At 40.1% G+C, this 21,101-nt stretch overlaps 1 protein-coding gene across 2 annotated transcripts in view; it reads left to right on the top strand.

The window, feature by feature from the left end:
* Positions 1-337: 337 nt before the first annotated feature.
* Positions 338-21,101, top strand: part of CBFB (core-binding factor subunit beta) — a 58,030-nt gene continuing 37,266 nt past the window's right edge. Inside the window, exons 1-3 of one of the 2 annotated variants that reach the window (XM_026011447.2) lie at positions 338-698; positions 908-994; positions 6,111-6,227. In XM_026011447.2, coding sequence (XP_025867232.1) covers positions 621-698; positions 908-994; positions 6,111-6,227 — 282 coding nt within the window. In that variant the 5' untranslated portion in view covers positions 338-620. The remainder of the gene's footprint in view (positions 699-907; positions 995-6,110; positions 6,228-21,101) is intronic. The other variant, XM_026011448.2, reaches the window with a different exon arrangement.

Here is a 21,101-nt window from a genome sequence, read left to right as displayed (position 1 = left end):
GCTGAGGAGCCCCAAAGTTCCACGCCGTCGACAGAAAGGGCCTGCGCGGACCGCTCCCCATCTCCACGGCCCCAGCAGAGGCCCGCAGAGCTGTTCCCCGCGCAGCGGCCCGCGGGCCCGCAGGGCAAAGAGGGCCGCGCGGCGGGAGGAGCCCCGGCTCGCGGCACCCGGGCCGCCCCGCAGGCGGGCGGGCGGCGCATGCGCGGCGCGGATCGCAGAGTTGTGAATGGTACGTTTTGTTTGCCTGAGTTTGGGGCGGGCGGGCGCGCGAGGAGGAGGAGGGGTGGGGCCGGCCGGGGCGGGGCGGACGGGCGGGCTTGCGAGGTGGGCGGCGAGAGGAAGTGGCGGCGGCGGCGGCCGGGGGCGGCGAGTGCTGGGTTCGCGCGGGCTGTAGGCAACGGCTGAGGCGGCGGCGGCGGCGGCGGCGTGGGCTGGGCTCGAGCGGGCGGCGACACCTCAGACTCCCGGGAGCGGGAGCCCACGCGGGCGGGCGCCTGAAACAAAGGGAAGCCGGAGTCAGGGCGCCGCGGGAGGGCGGTCAGTCGGTGAGCGCGGAGCCGGCCCGCGGGTGCCGCGCAAGCCCCGAGCCCGGCCGGCCGGCGCGGCCTCAGGGCGGGAAGATGCCGCGCGTCGTGCCCGACCAGAGAAGCAAGTTCGAGAACGAGGAGTTCTTCAGGAAGCTGAGCCGCGAATGCGAGGTGAGGCAGGCGGGCGGCGCCGAGTGGGCCCGGGCGGAGAAAAGTTTGGGCGGCGCGGCCGCGGGCAGCCCCGCGGAGAGGCAATCTCGCCGGCAGCCGCCCGCCCGCGCGCTGACTCTGCTTGCCCTTATCTGCGCCGCGCGGGGTGGGCGGGCGCGCAGGCGGCGCCGCGGATTTGGCTTCTGATTGCGGCCGTCTCTGCCTTGCAGATTAAGTACACGGGCTTCAGGGACCGGCCCCACGAGGAGCGCCAGGCGCGCTTCCAGAACGCCTGCCGCGACGGCCGCTCGGAAATCGTAAGTCGGCGGGGCGGGGGCGCGGGGGGCGCGGGCCGCGGGGACCGAGGCGCGCTCGGGTCACTTGTTGCGCGGGGGCCGCCGCGGCCCAGGCCGGTTCCGGACGGCGCCGCGGACGCCGCGACTCCCGGAACTGAGCGGGCGCCGTCTCACTTCCTACTCGGGATTCAAAATGCGAAACCAGACGCTGGCGGGCCGCGTCCTCGCGGGGAGACGCTTCCCCGTGGCCCTGTGCGGGCCGGGCCGGTTTCCCAGACTCGGCTCGGCGCACGGTTGGCCGCGAGTGGGACTCGCAGCGGAGCCGGCAGACCAGGAGAAGGCGTTGCACGGGCGGAGACCCCGACTGAGGGCGCGTGGGTGTTGGTACGGGAGGAAACAGCCGTTCGGAAGGAGAAGGGGGCTTCATCCAAGGGTCTGGTTCCCGGGCGACAGTTGGCTTCTCAAGACGCGAGGGTTGTTGGTGGCTCTGGATGGGAAGCTGCTCCACACCCAGTAGAGCCGGGAATCTCTACAGTAATCTATTGTCCCGGTAGAGAAAAGCAAGCCCTGAAGAATGAGCCATCTTCTTTTCTTAGAATGTTAAGCCTCAGGAGAATCAGGAAGAAACCATTATCGTCTTTTTTCAAACCTCAAAAACATATCCCGTTTAGTGCCTCAGTTCCTAAAGAATTGCACGAACTTGCGAAACCCACAGTTGATTTGGAGGCCGCGTTTTAGATGGTGGCTTTGGTGCTTCGCCTTCACCAAACCTTACTTGGGGGGGGGGGGGGGGGGATGCAACTGTCTTCTCTCCTTTTTGGTTTGTCCTATTGGAGGTGCTAACGAGGAGGGAATGAAAAAGCCAAAGAGTTAAGTAGCTAAAGAGATCTGATGATTAGTTTAAAAAAAAAAAAAAAAGTTGAAGTGCCGTATAATGGAATCTAGGTATCTACTCTGTGAACTGGGCCCCTTGCATTTGCAGAGATCTGAAGGTATGGTTAACAATAGGAAGACGTACTGGAGCATTTACTTTTCCCACCTCTATGGACAATATATTTTACTGATAAACCATTCACATACCATGAAATTCTCCCTTTTCATCGCCTAAATCAAATTTATTTTTTATGAATACTTCACTGTTTAAAATGAAGACTTTTAAAAATTGTATTACAGGTAATGTGAAGATACTGGCTAAATTTCTTAGCTCTAGAATGTTTGGTCGTTAGTGCATGTTATGAAAGAAAATCTCCAGCTTTCAGCCCACTTCCAATATTCTTGAGTAATTATAATAGATGATTAAAACGTCTAAGACACATACTTTCGATTTTGGCACTGAGTGGTAGAAGACAATTCTTCATTAGTGGATCCAGTGATTATATCATCTTTTGTCTGGGCTTCCTTTTGCAAAAAGGTGGATGGTATACCCGACCATTGGTTTTCCTGGAGTTAATTGATGAAAGGGTGAAAGATGAGGTACAAAGTACTTCGTGATTTTTTAGAGCTGAGGTTTTTTTGGAAATCTAGTGAAGTATAGCTATTAGGATATTTTCTGTCATATCAGATTTCACTGCACATAATTATAAATTGGGAGCGTAATATAACCCACAGTCTACCTGAATTGCTATATTATTATATTTCTATAATATTATAGCAGTGTTATAGGTTGCTTGTGCTTACCATAAATTTCAGGGATAAATCGGACATTCTAGGCCTTCCTCTTACAGATATCTGAGCCTACAAATTTTAATAAGTTCTTAATATCTGACAAATTTTAGAAGTTAAGGGAGGGGTAGATTGAATTCTGTGTAAGATTGGCATTTAATATAGTATATGTGTCTTATTTGTTGCTTATTTAATATAGCATATGTGTCTTATTCAACATTTGTTGAATAATGTAACTATTTGTGTTTAGGAAAGAATTTCACATTTCCCTCTTTTTCTAGTCCTCCCGCTTCCCTCCGCCTTTAATTCAGTATTCTTCACATTTAAATGATAGGATCCCTAGCTCCTAGAGGGTGGAGACCACATTAACTCTGTGGTATATACATTAATATACTCCTCTTTAAACATAACGCTTTTTATGTCATAGGTATTTGATTAATTGAATTTAGAGGTTACCTAATATAATGCCTAAAATTTATCTTTTTAATTAGAAACAGACTGTAGCTTTTACTTATTGGTTGTGGAAAGTAGGTGTGGAGAAGGCATTATTATTTTGCCTCTGTTTTGACAGCAACTGTATACAGTAAAAATATGCATAGTCACCAAAACTATTATCATCCTTTTCTCCCTTCTCTTTACTCTATTAATTTTGAACATCTCCATAGTGTGTCAGCGAAGTTAATGAATTATTTTGTATTTAGATAGATGTGATCATAACTATAAAATTTATCATATGGATGAAGGGTAGAATCTATTTGGTAAAAGTCTGTTTTATTCCTCATGTGAGTTCTTATTGTGGGTAAGTGTTGGAGAAGTCTTCAACACTAATGGTAAATTAAAAGAATTCAGGCATGGTGACTACTGTGACAGCAGTAAAAACCGTATGTTTTGGGATGCCTGGGTGGCTCAGTGGTTGAGCATCGGCCTTCAGCTCAGGCCCAGGTCCTGGAGTTCTGGGATCAAGTCCCACATTGGGCTTCCTTCATGGAGTCTGCTCCTCCCTCTTCCTGTGTCTCTGTCTCTCTCTCTCTCTCTGTGTGTCTCATGAATAAATAAATAAAATCTTTAAAAAAAAAACACACCCAAAACTATATGTTTTTAATCCTGAAGATGAAAGGATAAAGGTGTGTTGGATTGACATAGGTGTGTGATTTTACAGTTGGTGAAACCTGTAGAAAAATCATCAGGACAACCTGGAAATTTTACTTATAGACAATGATACTGGTATAGCATTTTTATGTTTTTGAACATAATTTTCCCAATTGTTATGTGTGTGTAGATATTCCATTAAAAAAAGACTTCTTTGGTTAAATAAATTTACAAAATGTTCTAGAATGATCTGTTTTTACCACTTCTCTCTCAGAGAGAGGGATCTTGAGATAATGGGTATGAAGTGATAAAGCAGGAAATCTGTGAGGTTGGTCTTCAGACAGGAGGTGAGGTAATAAGATCTGTAAACTGTTTTTACTAGTATACTGGGGTGGAAGAATTTGTTACTAGGTGTATACCAAAGAAACACGCCTTGCAGATTTTGACACAAGGCATTCATTCATGGGCTGAATCTATTATCTGTCACTACTCCATGCTGAGAATTTATTATCTGAGGTTGAAAAAGTTAAAAAAAAAAAAAAAAGAAAAAGTTAGCTCTCTTATCCAGCTCAAAACTTTCTCTTACTTAGCAAATACTTAAATAGCATTTACTTGGTGCTATTTTAAGCACTTACAAATATTAATTAGTGGGGAAACTGAGGTACAGCTAAATAACTTGCTTCAAGTCATACAGCCTAGGCAATGTGCCTTCAAGAGTCTGCTTTTCATTTGAACTGTTGATTCATTTTGCTCCATTGTTTTTTAAACTTGGTATTAATGGAAATATAGTTTTGTTTTGTTTTGTTTTTAAAGATTTTTTATTTATTTATTCAGGAGAGACAGAGAGAGAGAGAGGCACAGGCAGAGGGAGAGGCAGGCTCCATGCGGGGAGCCCGACATGGGACTCAATCCCAGGTCTCCAGGATCATGCCCCGGGCTGAAGGTGGCGCTAAACTGCCAAGCCACTGGGGCTGCCGGGAAACATAGTTTTTTAAAAAGATTTTATTTATTTATTTGAGAGAAAGAGAGAACATAAGCCAGGGGAGGGGCATAGAAGCAGACTCCCCGTTGAGCAGGGAACCTGATGTGGGACTCCATCCCAGGATCCTTGGGATCATGACCTGAGCTGAAGGCAGACGCTTAACCGACTGAGCTACCCAGGCGCCCTGAAAGATTTTTTTTTTAAAGGTTAATATTGTAATATTGTCATTTGTTAAGTCCTTATTCATATAAAATACCACAAGTAAGTATCCCACTTGATTAGGGAAATGCCATCAAAGATGTCCATTGAGATTTAGCAATTAGGTTGACAGTTGTACCTACAGTACCAATAATAGAAATAGGAAGAATAAATTTTTATCTAAAGAATCGAAGCTGTTAATCATCAGGGATACTCGTGGATAGCTGAATCAGCTAATGGCTTTAAACAAATTGGCCAGAATGTGAACCCCTTGCTTTCAGATGAAGACTCTTTGGAAACAAAGTATGTTGTGGAACTTTAATTAGTAAAACAAACCAAACCAAAACCTCTCATTTCAACAAAGAAAAGAGAGTTTACATTTATATGATGAAAAATGTTTCTTTTCCCAAAAAATGCTTTTTACTTATTTCTTTCTGAATTTCCCTTGAGAAGAGGGACAAAGCTATTTCTGTTTTTTACTTGGAGGAAATATAGTTAAATTGCTCAGGGGCTACACAGAATACTTTATCAAAATGGCTTTAGTTTGTTCTGTATGTTGAACTGTGCATCCAAATCTTTTTTAATGAATATTAGATGAATACTCTTTTGTGTAGTTAGATCCAGTTCTCCTGAAGTTAAATTTCAGGAAATGCATATTTTTTAAGTCCCCTAAGGTTTTAGAGAGATGAGAAGTGCTGTCACATCACATGCTAATGTATCATTTATCCGAAGAGACAGTCCTGTGCATTTTTAACATGGGCTTTAAAATGAAACGTTTTATTAAGTGAGAGAAATTAAAATGTCTCATTTACACAAGTTTAAATTATGGTATGCTTTGAAATTCGAAATGTTTAGATCTGTAGTGATTTTCACATTTAAAAATAGAAGTTTTTAAATTCAGGGATGATGGCTTCTGGTTAGACATTAGCAATGCAAGATCCTAACGTCAGCAAAAAATGACCTGAAAGAAAGTATTGATTCCATGTCTGATTTTATATTTAAGCAGCCAATGGCAAATGTCCTCAAAATGGAATCAGATGTTTGTAACTTAATACTTAAGAAAAATGATGAGTGCATGTTTTTTACTTTTAAGTATTCTTGGTGCTGCCTGGCTTAAGACAGAAACTGATGTAAAAATAAATGACTGCCTGCATAATTTATGTAATGTCCTGCTCCTGATCCTGTTTGTATTGATTTTTCTAAAAGGCTTTTGTGGCCACAGGAACCAATCTGTCTCTCCAGTTTTTTCCGGCCAGCTGGCAGGGAGAACAACGACAGACACCTAGCCGAGAGTATGTCGACTTAGAAAGAGAAGCAGGCAAGGTAGGAAACATTTCTTTGCAATTTGAAATACTGTGGATTGTTTTATTAGAGATTATTGGAAGATTTACAGTTTAGTGAAGAGATCACAAGTGTTATACACACATATGGTCATATTTGTTTTCATATTATAAGGATGTAATACAATTTTTAAAATCACTGTCAAGTTTTTTTTTATATCATTCTAATTTCATGTATATAATATTCATCATAGAAACTTCTAGACCTTAGCCCTGAAAGAGAGTAGTGTGCTTTCTTAAATGTAACGTTTAAAACTTAATTCTTTTAAATGTGTTGACAGGATATTTTTTGTTTTTCTAACCTAGGTGACTACAGTGCTGTAAAAAAATTAAGAGAAAAATGGGAAAAGGCTCTGTAGGCATAAAATTTTATAATATTTAGAAGTAGCTCATGGGTAACTTTCTACTTCCGTTAATACTGCACATTTAATTTTGATAAAAACTGTGAAAACTTTTAACTTGGAAATAATTTTATTTTGAGGAAAAGCTGGGAAAACAAATTGATGCCTTAAAATTTTTATGTTGGAAATTTAGGTTGAAGATATGAAATGTTTAAACTGAGAGCTCTATTAAACTCTAACTTACGTGTATTAAATAATTTAGGTGAAATTTTAGTGAATAATATCTTGGATTGGTTCTTTTAATGTAGAAATTGACTTCTTGAAATAAAATATTTAAAGAAAAATATTTTTTGGCCTAATTTTTTGCTCAATATTTCTGTTTCTTTTGCAGTATGTTTCTTTTTTCTTTTTTGCAGTATGTTTCTGTACCTGTTTTTATCAACTTACTTTTCTAAGTGTCATCATGAGTAGCATAACCTGTCACTTTATTTGCAAAACATAATGCATATGTAATACAAAGATTTTTGTATTAGCTTGTATTAGGGAAAAGATTCTTCTTTTTGTATATATACAATGAAGATATTTTTGTTTAAATTCTATGAAATAAGGTGTGTTTCTTTTTTTAAGATTATTTATTTTAGGAAGAGAGAGGAGGAGAGGGGAGATAATCTCAAGCAGACTCCTTGCTGAGAAGGAGCCCAACTCAGGGCTTGATCTCACAACCCTGAGATCATGATCTGAACCTCAACCAAAAGTGGGATGCTTAACCCACTGAGCCACCCAGTGGCTCCAGGGTTTGAGCTTCTGTGGGTAACAAACCAACTAATCTTTGGAGAGGGAAAGGGAAAGTAGATTACAGAATTTTTAAAATGAGTAATAAGTGATTTGCTTTTCTTTGTATTAGCTTGCTTGCTTGGAAGATTAAAAGCAAATGTTCCAAGTTTTACTATTTGGTAATTCTTATATATAAAGAAGAAAATTGGGAAGTTACTGTAGGATTATGCATTTTTGGTATGTTTTTTGCATGTATGTGTAACTCAAATTTTTTTCCTTGTTCAAAACACTTTAACGTTTGTTTAACATGGTGGCTCAGATACAACAACATAAAGCAAAAAAGTTACTTCTTCAACTTTAATGCTAAACTATTCTAACACTTCAAAATGGACATCGCAGTGTTACCCAAGTCCTCTAGTATTTTATTTAGTAACTAGTAAATGGTGTCAACTCTACTAGCAAGTATGTTTACTTAAATTAATTTGATGATAACTGTTTACCAGATTGAAGACCACATTTTCTTGGACTCAAGCCATTGACATGTTTTTAGTTACATGACCAACAATAACAAAAATGTTATAGGATTTATTTTAGTATTTAGAGGATCTGTTTTCAAATATACCCAGAGAATTGATGGAACTGATGCAAGTTATCAGGAAACTTACATTTTATTAATATTTGTTTTAGAAGTTTTCTTCTGTAAAAGGCCAAATAGCAAATATTTTCAGTTTTGCAGGCATATAGTCTGTGTTGCAGCTGCTCAAGTCGGCTGTTATAGTGGAAAAGGAGCCATAGACAATATGTAAACAAATGAGTGTGGCTATGTTCCAAGAATAGTAACAGTGGCAAACTCTGTATCTTTCCCTCAGATTTAAATCTATAAATGTTTATGTGTAGATCCTGTACTTTTTTTTTTTTTAAGATTTTATTTATTCATGAGAGACAGAGAGAGAGAGAGGCAGAGACACAGGCAGAGAGAGAAGCAGGCTCCATGCAGGGAGCCTGACGTGGGTCTCGATCCTGGGTCTCCAGGATCACGCCCTGGGCCTAATGCAGCACTAAACCGCTGAGCCACTGGGACTGCCCGATCCTGTACTTTTTAAATATACTTTCTCAGCACCTTTACTATACCAGTAGGATATGGAAGAAAAAAACATGTTAAGGCACAAACAGCAAAAACAAATAGGAAATTGCTAGTATATTGCTCCTTGGCAGTGTGATAAAGGGTTCCAGTGAATTTAGAGAACAGGTACTGACCTATGTTTTCTCAACCATGGAGCTCAAGCTAACGGGTCTCTTACCTTTCTTACTCCTTTTTTTATGGTCTCTTTCTGATTGTCATTACCTTGTATTTCTGCCTATACAGGACTAGGACTACAGGCAAAGAAAAGTTGAAGGAATTTCCCCAAATGTTAATTGTTTGCCTCTGCTTCTTATTTTGGATTGCAGATGAGCATCTTTTCTTCCACGTACTCTCAGCCTAGTTACCTTCTGAAGCAGCTTAACTCTCTTCCCCATTCACACTCAACTTTGAGAAAACTATGTATTAAGGCTTAAGAGTTAGTCATAAATCCTGGCATCATTTACTACTATAACTTTATGCAAGTTTTTAACCTTTGTGTCCTCAACTAGAACATGAGGTTAATGCATACTTCCCAAGTGATAAGTGAAATAGTGTATATAAAGTGCTTAGCCTGGCACCTGACCAGTTGCTCAAAAATTCATTCATTTAGAAGGTACTTGTTGAAACCTGTTGTGTGTACTGACCACTGTCCTAGACACTTGAGGTTCATCAGTGAACAAAACAGATCCTGCCCTAGAGGTGGTTTTATGGAAGGAGTAGAGGATAGACAATATATATAATAAATAAGTTATGTAGTATTTTATGAAGTGGTAAAGGCTCCAGAAAAAAAGGAAAAGTCAAATAGCATAAGGATGATCAAGGACCAGAACTGTTTTCAATTTTAAACAGGTGGTCTGGGTAAAGGAGGTCATGTTTAAGCAGAGACCTAAAGGAGGTTAAGGAATGAAGGAATGATGAGCCATGTAGGTATTGAGGGGGAAGATAGAGGACACAGTCACTGTGAAGCTCCTGGAGTGGGAGTGTGTTCCTTGTGTTTGATAAGCAGCAAGCAGCCCAGTGTGCCTGGAGTAGACTGAACAAGGAGGAGGGTAACAGGAGATGAGATCAGGGAGATGATGAGGAGTAAGTTTATGTGACCCTGCAACCACATGGACTTTTATTCTGAGTGAAATGGAGAGTAGTTTTAGATTTTTGAGCAGATGAACGATATGATCTGCCTTAGGTTTTGAAAGGATCACTCTAGCTACTGGGTTAATAATAGGCTGTAGGGGGCAAGAATGAAGTAGGGAGACCAGTTTGGCTGTTGCTGTGATCCTGGCAAGAGGCTAGGGTCGTAGCAGTGGAGGTGGTGAGAAGTGATCATAGTCTGAATATATTTTGAGATAGAGCCAACAGGATTTGCTTATGGATTGGATATGGGGTATGGGAGTGAAGAATGACTAGCATTTTTGGCAAGAGCAACTGGGAGTATGGGATTGCTGTCATCTGAGATAGGCAAGGCTGTGGGTGGAGCAATTTTGAGGAACAGTTTAGGACATGTATGTTTGTGGTGGTGGCTTGTTAATGCTTCTGTTCTCTTGCCGCCCACCCTTAACTTCTTAAGTTAGGGCGCTGCTTTTTCATAAGTGATCCTTCGTCTGCTTATCCCAAGGGTTTAGTAGCCTGTTAAAAAGAATCACCTATATTGAAGTATACTTTACATACAATAGAATGCACCCATTTTAATTGTATAAATTTGAGTTTTAACAAATGTACACACCCATATAAACACTACCCGCAATCAAGATAGTGTTTCAGTCACCGCCAAAAGTTCCCTTATGCCCTTTTACAGGAGTTTGGGAGTGGTTTGGCTGGATGGTTCTGGCTTAGGGCTGGGACTGTGCAGTCTGAAGACTTGGAGTTGAAGAATCCACTTCCAAGCTCACTCACGTGACTGTTGGTAGGTAGCTTCACTTGCTAGTCATGTATGCCTCTCCACAGAGAGAGAAAAAGAATGAAGTCACCCTGCTTTTTATGAACTATTCTCCAATCACTTGTGTCTTATTCTGTTCATTAGAAAGGAGTCACTAAGTCTAGCCCACATTTGACATGGAAGGAGGAGTATTTATTCACATACATGGGTGTGAATACCAGGAAGCTGGGATCATTGAGGCTATCTTGGAGGCTGACTACTACAATATTCACTTAAATTTAGTGAATTCTGAAAATATTAGAATGCTAATAGGAAACAGAACCTGCATAATTTCTTTTATTTAAAATACGACTTTATGGTCTAAGAAAATGGGCTCAATGAAATCAGTGCTTTTACTCATTCTTTCTGCCTTTGTGTTTATAGGAATATTTTCAAACTGGAGATCTTAAATAAAGAAGGTCTGTTAATGGATAACTGACCATAAATAGGTATTTTATGCAAGATAAATCAGAGCACATAAGTTTATATTGTCTTTCAAATATATTTGAAACTTTTGCAGCCAGGTGTCTATTGAGCTCTCTGGATTGGCTCTTAACAGTCTTTTTAAGAAGAGATTTAAAATGATACTAGTAGAAAAAGCTGTCAGACAATCATAGCTTTTTTTTTTTTAACCTGTAAATGGGAATCAGAATGTCTGTCCTATTCATATACCTCATGTGAGGATTAAATGAGGTACTAAAATATGTGAAAATGCCTTTTAAATGGTAATGCCCTGTCCAAAATTAGGCTGTTTGATGGTTTTGTAGGGTGAAATTATAGGTAACTTAATTACGGAGTTTTAATGCTATGGTGTGCCTTAAGTCAGCTTCACTTGTAGCTGTATGGTGTTGGAACACCACATCTTTCCCAAGTGGTCCATCCTGGTGTAATATAAACCCTGACAGTCAAATGTTTGTAATTCTTCCTTAATCTAAGCTGCTTTTATCTAATTTTGCTTTCAGAAGACATGGAAACCAACCAATCAGAATTTAAGTCATTCTTAGTTAAATTTCTGTAGACCAAGCAACTTCCAGTTCTTTTGATCTTTCCTCTTAGGACCCATTTCCAATTACTTTTTATTTCAAACAAATGCAAATGATTATGGTTCACCAAAAGTTATTAGTCTTGACTGGTCAGATTAATGGTTTTTGCATGCATTCTGTGTTTTATAAAACCTGGGTTAGGGTTTCAAATTAATTATTGTATATGCTTCCTACATGATCCTAGTTTTTGAGTATAAAGATAAAAGGGCATGAAAAATATTTTTTAAACTGAAAAAATGAGTTTTAGAGTGCTACTGTTTACCACTTTTTCTTTTTTTAATTTTTCTTTTAAGATTTTATTTATTTTTTCATGAGAGAGAGAGAGAGAGAGAGGCAAAGACACAGGCAGAGGGAGAAGCAGGCTCCATGCCGGGAGCCTGATGTGGGACTTGATCCCAGGACTCCAGGATTACACCCTGGGCCGAAGGCAGGTGCTATACTGCTGAGCCATCCGGGGATCCCCCTACCATTTTTTCTATAGAAATTGAATATATTATCTAGTGTTACTACATTGACTCCAGAGAAAGAGAGGTTAAACTTTTTTTTTTTTTTTTTACAATTTTTGTATTTCTATTTATAATGTCTGATTTTTTTTTTAAGATTTTATTTATTCATGAGAGAGAGAGAGAGAGAGGCAGAGAGAGAAGCAAAGAAGCAGGCTTCATGCAGGGGCCCGATGTGGGACTCGATCCCAGGACTCCAGGATCATGCCCTGGGCCAAAGGCAGGTGCCCAACCGCTGAGCCACGCAGGCATCCCTATAACATCTGATTTTAATTGATAGTCAGATAATAGTACTAACTAGCAGACATTGAGAAGTAATTATGAAGTGTTGTTACAGCAGATGCTTTTAAGAAATTTTGGTGTTAAAAAAAATAAAAAATAAAAAAATAAAAAAAAAAGAAATTTTGGTGTTTTATTTTTTTTTCCCTCTCTGAACTTTTGTACTTAAAACTGAAATCTTTTCTCATTCATTTTCATGAGGATAAGTAAAGCAAAATTTAACAGCATTTAATTTAATGAATGAGGACAGACTCTTGTTTTAAATGGTTTTTCCAAAGGTCTGTGATTCTGCTGCTTCTGGAGCATTTTACTTTCTTGCCTGCAGTATCTTTGTCCCAAAATAAATATTGTGTCTGTTTATATACCATCCACAATTTGGCAGGGTTTAGAGGACTCCTTGATGTTAGCTTTGAGAAATCCCTATTCAAGCTCAACCAGTTCCTTCTCTTCCTCAGACAGCCCAGTACTCCAAATAAAAGATAGCTGTGGTAAAGCTTTGGAATGTGGTTTTCCCCAAGAGAATTTGAGACTTTACAACTAGTTTGTCAGATCTAGATTTTAAATATTTCTACTCAACTAAAATATGAAGTATATTTTCCAGCATTTAGTTATTGGCAATTTAGTGCATTGGAGTGTTTTTTGTTTGTTTTAAAGCAGACATATTTATTATTTTTTTCATCATAATAAGTATACTCTTTCATAGAGAGTTGACTGACTTCGTGCATAAACAAGATGGCTTAAAAATTAGTACCTTCTAGTTAGTTACATTAATTTGCATATATGTAAATATGCCACCAAAGTATTTGAAGATTGTGTGTTCTCTTTTTCCCTTCTCTTGAATTGTATTATTTGCCTGGATTTACCTTTTCATGTAAAGGTAAACTTTTAGTCTTGGATTTATCTGAATTATGCATTCCAAGTTAAAGAAGACAGAAATAATATGTCTGAGAGGAACATCCTTAATTCTACCTCTCCTTCCTTCTACTTCTTACTCCAGTATTTTTTAATGATTAATTCAAACAGCTCAAGGAAGGCAGCCCCAGTGGCGCAGTGGTTTGGCGCTGCCTGCAGCCTGGGGTGTGATCCTGGGGACCCAGGATCGAGTCCCACATCCGGCTCCCTGCATGGAGCCTGCTTCTCCCTCTGCCTGTGTCTCTGCCTCTTTCTCCCTGTGAATAAATAAATAAAATCTTAAAAACAAAACAAAACAAAAAAACAGCTCAAGGATAAAGACTGCTGAAATGTTAATCAACTAAAGAAATTAATTTTGGAGTAGGACTGCTATATCCTAATTTCACTGCTTCCCATTTTCCCTTGTAATGGATTTTTTCAGTTAGTATTTAGATGTGTGTGTGTGTGTGTGTGTGTGTGTGTGTGTGTGTGTATGTATATTATATATATAAACTAACAGGTGCCTGGGTAGCACAATTGTGAAAGCATCTGACTCTTGGTTTTGGCTCAGGTCCTGATTTCTGGGTCTTGAGATTGAGTCCCGAGTCGGGCTCCATGTGCAGCACAGAGTTGGCTGAGGACTCTCTTCTCCCTTTGCCCCCCGCCCCCCCCACACACACTTGAGTGTGCACGCACACTCGCACTCTCTCTAAAATAAGTAAATCTTTATACACATACACATATCGTCAGTGGTGTAACCACCACCACCACAATCAAGATATAGAACATTTCCATAGCCTCACAGTTTTCCCAGGGCCTTTTGCAGTCCTCTCAATTCCCTAATCCAGGCAACCACTGATCTGCTATCAACTATAATTTTGTCTTTTCTAAAATTTCTTGTAAACAAAGTCATATAGTATATAGACTTTTATGTCTAGGTACCACTTTGTAACATGCTTTTGGTTTTTTTTGTTTTTTTTTTGTAACATGCTTTTGAAATACATCCATGTTGTGTGTATAGTAGCCCACACAACATGTGGTATTCCATTATGTGGATATCTACATTTTGTTTAGCCATTTACCAGTTGTTAGCCATTGGGGTTATTTCCCCTTTTTTTGCGATTACGAACAATGCTGCTTTGAATGTTTACATGCAAGTCTTCTATGTGGACATATATTTCATTTCTTAGGTAGATACATAGGTCTCAGATTGCTAAGTCATCTCATGAGTGTAGTTTTTTAAGAAGTTGCCAAACTGTTCTCCAAACTGGCTGTACAATTTTGCATTCCCATTAGCTTATATGAGCGTTCCAGTCACTTTACATCTTTACCAACACTTTGTGCCATTAATCTTTTTCATTTTGCCACTTAAAGAGTATGTAGTGGTATCTCTTTGGTTTTAATTTGCATCTGTCTTAGTGACTTATGGTGTTGAGCATGTTTTATGTGCTCATTTGCCATTTGGATATCTTTGGTAAAGTGTCCATTCAAATCCTTTGTTTTTTGTATTAGGTTATTATTGAGATATAAGAGTTTTTTATGTTTTCTAATTCTAAGTTATAAGGTATTTTTGCAATTGAAGTTTTATTGTAAGTCAGATTTAAAGTTGAAGTAGCCTTGACATTGTATGAAACATTTATTAGGGGATGCCTGGGTGGCTCAGTGATTGAGCGTCTGCCTTTGACTCAGGTCATGATCCTGGAGTCCTGGGATTGAGTCCCCCATCAGGCTTCCTTCTCCCTCTGCCTATGTCTCTGCCTCTCTCTCTTTCTCTCTGTATCTCATGAATAAATAAAATCTTTAAAAAAAAATCCATTTATTAGGAACTGAGAGGTTGCCTAGCTGGCTCAGTCAGTAGAGTGTGTGACTCTTGATCTCAAGGTTATAAGTTCAAGGTCCACATTGGAGGTAGAGATCACTCAAAAAAAAAAAAAATCTTCAGAGATGCGTGGGTGACTTGGTTGGTTAAGTATTTGGTTGGTTAAGTATCCGACTCTTGATTTCAGTTCAGATCATGATCTCAGAGTTGTGAGATCGAGCCCTGAATTGGGCTCTGCCCAGTACAGAGCCCATTTAAGGTTCTTTCTTTCCTTCTCCCTCTGTCCCACCCCACCTCACTCTCTGTTTCTCTCTCAAAAAATAAAAATAAAAAAATGAAATCTTTTTTTAAAAAAACTATTTCTTAGAAATACACAGATTCTGTCAAAGCTACTCTAACGTAGATGTGATTTTGGAATCCTCCTATTGTGCCTCTATTAATGCTGCTTAGCTCAATTGTAAGCTTTAATGCTGCTTTGCTCATAATGTTGATAACTTTTTTTAAGATTTTACTTATTTTTTTTTTAAGATTTTATGTATTTCTTCGTGAGAGACACAGAGAGAGAGAGGCAGACACAGGCAGAGGGAGAAGCAGGCTGCATGCAGGGAGCCCAATGTGGGACTCGATCCTGGGACTCCCAGGATCAGGCCCTGGGCCGAAGGTGGTGCTAAATCACTGAGCCACCTGGGCTGCCCAAGATTTTATTTTAAAGTAATCTCCAAACCCAACATGGGTCTCAAATTTCAAATCTCAAACCTGAGATCAAGTCACATGTTCTACCGACTGAAACAGCTAGGCACCCCCTATTAATGTTGATAAAATTGATGATAGTATCTTTAAGAGTTGTTGTATGTAGCCTTTTGTTTATTTGTTTTTATTGTGGTAAAATAACATAAAATTTACCATTTTAACTGTTTTCAGCCGTGCATTTCATTACTACCAGGTATATTCACATTTTTGCTTACCTATCACTTCGATCCATCTCCAGAATTTTTGTCATTTTCCCAAACTAAAACTCTATACCCATTATATGTTAACTCTCCACTCCCCCCCACTCCTAGCCCCTGGCCCCAGCCACCATCATTCTACATTTAGTCTTTATGAATTTGATTACTCTAGGTACCTTATAAAATGGAATCATACATTATTTATCTGTCCTGTTGTGACTAACTTATTGCACTTAAAGGTTCATCTGTGTTGTTTCAGTGCAGTGGGATTTTTAAAAAGATTTTACTTATTTGAGAGAGTGTGAGCACACCTGCTAGCGTGAGCAGGGGGAGGGGCAGATGAAAAGGGAAAAACAGACACTCCCCTGAGCAGGGAGTGTGAGACAGCGCTCTCGTCCAGGACCCTGAGATCATGACCTGAGCCTAAGGCACACATTGTATTTACTGAGCAACCCAGGTGCCCCAATGCGGTTGTTGTTGTGTTTTTTTTTTTTCTTTTTTTAAGATTTTATTTATTCATGAGAGACAGAGAGAGAGAAAGGCAAAGTTTTTTTTTTTTTTAAATTTCTATTTTTTTATGATAGTCACACAGAGAGCGAGAGAGAGGCAGAGACACAGGCAAAGGGAGAAGCAGGCTCCATGCACCGGGAGCCTGATGTGGGATTCGATCCTGGGTCTCCAGGATCGCACCCTGAGCCAAAGGCAGGCGCCAAACCTCTGCGCCACCCAAAGTTTTTTTTTTTAAGATTTTATTTATTTATTCATAGAGAGAGAGAGAGAGAGAGAGGCAGAGACACAGGCAGAGGGAGAAGCAGGCATCATACAGAGAGCCTGACGTGGGACTCGATCCAGGGTCTCCAGGATCACGCCCTGGGCTGCAGGCGGCGCTAAACTGCTGCGCCACCAGGGCTGCCCAATGCAGTGTTTTAAAATAACTTTTTTCCGGGACACCTGGCTGGCTCAATAGGTAGAGCATATGACTCTTGATCTTAGGGTTTTGAGTCCCACGTTGGCTGTAGAAATTACATAAAAATAAATCTTTAAAAATAAAATAACTTTTTTCCATGGGCAGCCCGGGTGGCTCAGCGGTTTAGCGCAGCCTTTGGCCCAGGGTGTGATCCTAGAGACTCGGGATCGAGTCCCACATCAGGCTCCCTGCATGGAGCCTGCTTCTCCCTCTGCCTGTGTCTCTGCTTCTCTCTTTCTCTTTCTCTCTCTCTCTGTCTCTGTCTCTCATGAATAAATAAATAAAAATCTTTTTTTTTTTTAAATTTTTATTTATTTATGACAGTCACAGAGAGAGAGAGAGAGGCAGAGACACAGGCAGAGGGAGAAGCAGGCTCCACGTACCGGGAGCCCGACGTGGGACTCGATCCCAGGTCTCCAGGATCGTGCCCTGGGCCAAAGGCAGGTGCCAAACCGCTGCGCCACCCAGGGATCCCAATAAATAAAAATCTTAAAAAAAAAATAAACTTTCTCCTGACAAAAGAAATAGGGAAAATTTGGAAAATAAACTTTTAGAAAAGATATGAAAATCATCAATAATGTACCACTTACAAAGTCATTGTTAAGTCACGTAGGAAATGTTGGGGTTCGAAGCAAACAGCCAACAAAGAATTCTTGAAACTTCTTCAGTGAAGAAAGGTGGTTTGTTTGTTTGTTTGTTTTGTTTAAGATTCTATCCATTTATTACATCTTTAAAAAGATTTTATCCATTTATATCCCTGTGGGGAGCCCGCTTCCCCCTCTATGTCTCTGCCTCTCTCTGTGTGTCTTTCATAAATAAATGAAATAAATAAATGTTTTTTAAAAAAAATCTGACTGGGATCCCTGGGTGGCGCAGCGGTTTGGCGCCTGCCTTTGGCCCAGGGCGCGATCCTGGAGATCCGGGATCGAATCCCACGTTGGGCTCCCGGTGCATGGAGCCTGCTTCTCCCTCTGCCTGTGTCTCTGCCTCTCTCTCTCACTGTGTTCCTATCATAAATAAATAAAAATTTAAAAAAAATAAATAAATAAAAAAAATCTGACTTTACGATGGGGATCCCTGGGTGGCGCAGCGGTTTAGCGCCTGCCTGTGGCCCAGGGCGCGATCCTGGAGACCCGGGATCGAATCCCATGTCGGGCTCCCGGTGCATGGGGCCTGCTTCTCCCTCTGCCTATGTCTCTGCCTCTCTCTCTCTCTCACTGTATGCCTATCATAAATTTTAAAAATTTAAAAAAAAAAACTCTAAAAAAAAATAATAATCTGACTTTATGAAAAAAAACGATGTATCATCTTTTTTTTTTTAAGTTTTATTTATTTAAGTAATCTCTACACCCATGTGGGGCTCAAGCTCACAACCCCAAGATCAGCAGTCAAACTGAACCAGCTAGGTGCCCTTGTTTCTTTTTGATCTCACTGTTATTAACTATGAAGGAATAGAAAAATTAAAAATAAGTAGATACCCTTGTATAAGAAAGAAGCAACAAAATGATTATCAGTGTTAATTTTTAGAATAAAAGGATGGGAAATGTGGGCATTGATGTATTTAGTGAGTACACATGGTGTCCATCTATCTAGGAAACCTTTGCAAAGTAATCTAGGAAACAATAGTCATACTGTATAGTTGGTGATCATGAAAACTCTTTCTCACTGCTACAGAACACCAAGTATGCTAGTAAAGACATTCTGGTAGGGCAGAAAGTTTATAACTACCTCTGAATGGATGGGATTCCCTTTGCTACTGTGTACTTTTATATTTCCTCATTTAAGAATTAGAATAAGGGCAGCCCTGGTGGCACAGCGGTTTAGCGCCGCCTTCAGCCCAGGGTGTGATCCTGGAGACCCAGGATCAAGTCCCACATCGGGCTCCCTGCATGGAGCCTGCTTCTCCCTTGGCCTGTGTCTCTGCCTCTCTGCCTCCCTCCCTCTCTCGCTCATGAATCAGTAAATAAAATATTAAAAAAAAAAGAATTAGAATAATAGCTGAGCAATATTCCGTTGCATATATATGCCACATCTTTTTTATCCATTCATCAGTTGATGGACAGTTGGGCTGTTTCCATAACTTGGGTATGGTAGATCATACTGCTGTAAACATCAGGGTGCATGTTTCCCTTCAAATTAGTATTTTTGTGTTCTTTGGGTAAATACTTAGTAGTGCAGTTGCTGGATTTTAGAGTAGTTATACTTTTAATTTTTTGAAGAACCTACATACTGTTTTCCGGAGTGGCTGTACAAATTTGCATTCCAACCAGCAGTGCAAGAGGATTCCCCTTTCCCCACAGCCTCCCCAACACCTGTTGTTTCTTGTTAGTGATTTTAGCAGAGGGGAAGTGAATGGGAGGATGGATTAAATTGGCAATGAGGATTAAATAGTGCATTTGTTGTGATGAGAACCAGGTGTTGTATGGAAGTGTGTACACCGTAAACTAATAGTACATTGTATGTTAATTGAAATTTAAATTAAAGCTTAAAAAAAGAATTGGAATAATAATAGCAGTTATGTAGCACTGGCTTTATATGTCAGATGCTGTTTTATTTTAAAGATTTTTATTTATTTATTTATTTATTTATTTATTTATTTATTTATTTATTTATTTATTTATTTATTTATTTATGAGGGACACAGAGAGAGGCAGAGACATAAGCAGAAGGAGAGGCAGGCTTCTTGCAGGGAGCCGGACGCAGGACTCGATTCCTGGACCTGAGGATCACACCCTGAGCCAAAGGCAGATGCTCAACAGCTGAGCCACCCAGGTGTCCCCCATATGCTGTTTTAATTGATACATAGATAACATACACTGATATAGTTGTATAATTTCCATTTTACTGGTAAAAAAAATTTGTGAATTTTTAAAAAAGATTTTATTTATTAATCATGAGAGACACAGAGAGAGATGCAGACACACAGGCAGAGGGAGAAGCAGGCCCCATGCAGGGAGCCTGGTGCGGGACTTGATCCCTGGCCCCCAGGATCATACCATGAGCCAAAGGCAGATGCTCAACAGCTGAGCCACCAAGCGTCCCATAAATTTTGTAAATTTTAATACTCTTTAGCTTGAGCAGGCTTAGAGACTTGACTTCTTTGATAACACTTCTTGGATACTTTGTTTTCTACAGAGGATTAGAAGCCCTGGGCTGGATAACAAGTTCTTCACTTTACAGACAGTGCTATGGTAGGGAGTTTAATTATTGTTACCTTCTTTTATGAAAGTATACAATGTACATATTTGAAAATTATCTGTCATAACCTTTTTTCAGTTTAGAGTGGGTCCTCTCAAACTGATGTATATTTAGGAACCAAAATTTTAAAATAATACTTAAAATGGGCCTCTGTTGGTTAAACTGTGCTTTTAGTACTCTGGTGCTGTGCTATCCTGTGTGGCCTAAGAAGGAAAGGGCCAGGTCGGGGACGTTTGACAAGTTGTTTTTGTGAGTGAAAACCCTTTTTCCACATATACAGCCAATACTGAGCCCGATTGTGTTTTAAAACTTCAAATGTGAAGGCACGTTAATCTTCAGGTTAAAACAAAAGGATAGCTTAGAACATGCAAAATCAACATTTCCGTTAGGAGAATTTAGATGTTTTTCAAGCAAATAAAATGTTCTGCTTATGTTAAATGTTAGTTTTTAATAAGTATCTGACTTCACAGAATATTGCTTTAAATAATGCCCTTTTAGAGAATCCTCCAAATTTTTTAGGGTGTTGTTTATTCATGCTAGCAGCTTTTCAGTCCTGGCTTGCCATTTGCTATCCAGAACATCTCTGGGCCATTTTAAAAGTTGAAATAAAATTCACATAAAATATATTTTTAATATATTCACTATGTGCATCCTCCACCACCATCTAATTCCAGAACATTTTCAGAACTTTAGACCATTTTATTTTTATTCTTTTTTAAAAGATTTATTTATTTGAGAGAGAGAGTGAGCTCACATGCATGCCTGCTTGTGAGTGGGGGATGGGGCAAAGGGAAAGAATCTTCAAGCAGATTCCTCACTAAGCATAGAGTCGGACTTGGGGCTGGTGGGGCTCAATCTCATGACTGATGAGATCCTGCATGACCTGAGCTGAAACCAAGAGTTGGACGCTTAACTGGGTGAACCACACAGGTGCCCCAGAAATTTAGACATTTTGAAAATCTGCAGACCAATTTTTATGGTGATCACCACTAGGCCACCACTAGGCTCTGTGGTAGATTATTGACATTATCACTGATTCTCTTGACCTTGCACCATATAG

The sequence above is a fragment of the Vulpes vulpes genome, chromosome 12 (assembly GCF_048418805.1).
Source record: "Vulpes vulpes isolate BD-2025 chromosome 12, VulVul3, whole genome shotgun sequence".
In the NCBI taxonomy this organism is placed as follows: Eukaryota; Metazoa; Chordata; class Mammalia; order Carnivora; family Canidae; genus Vulpes; species Vulpes vulpes.
The sequence above is the reverse complement of the archived record's forward strand: the minus strand, read 5'-3'. Positions and strand labels throughout refer to the sequence as shown.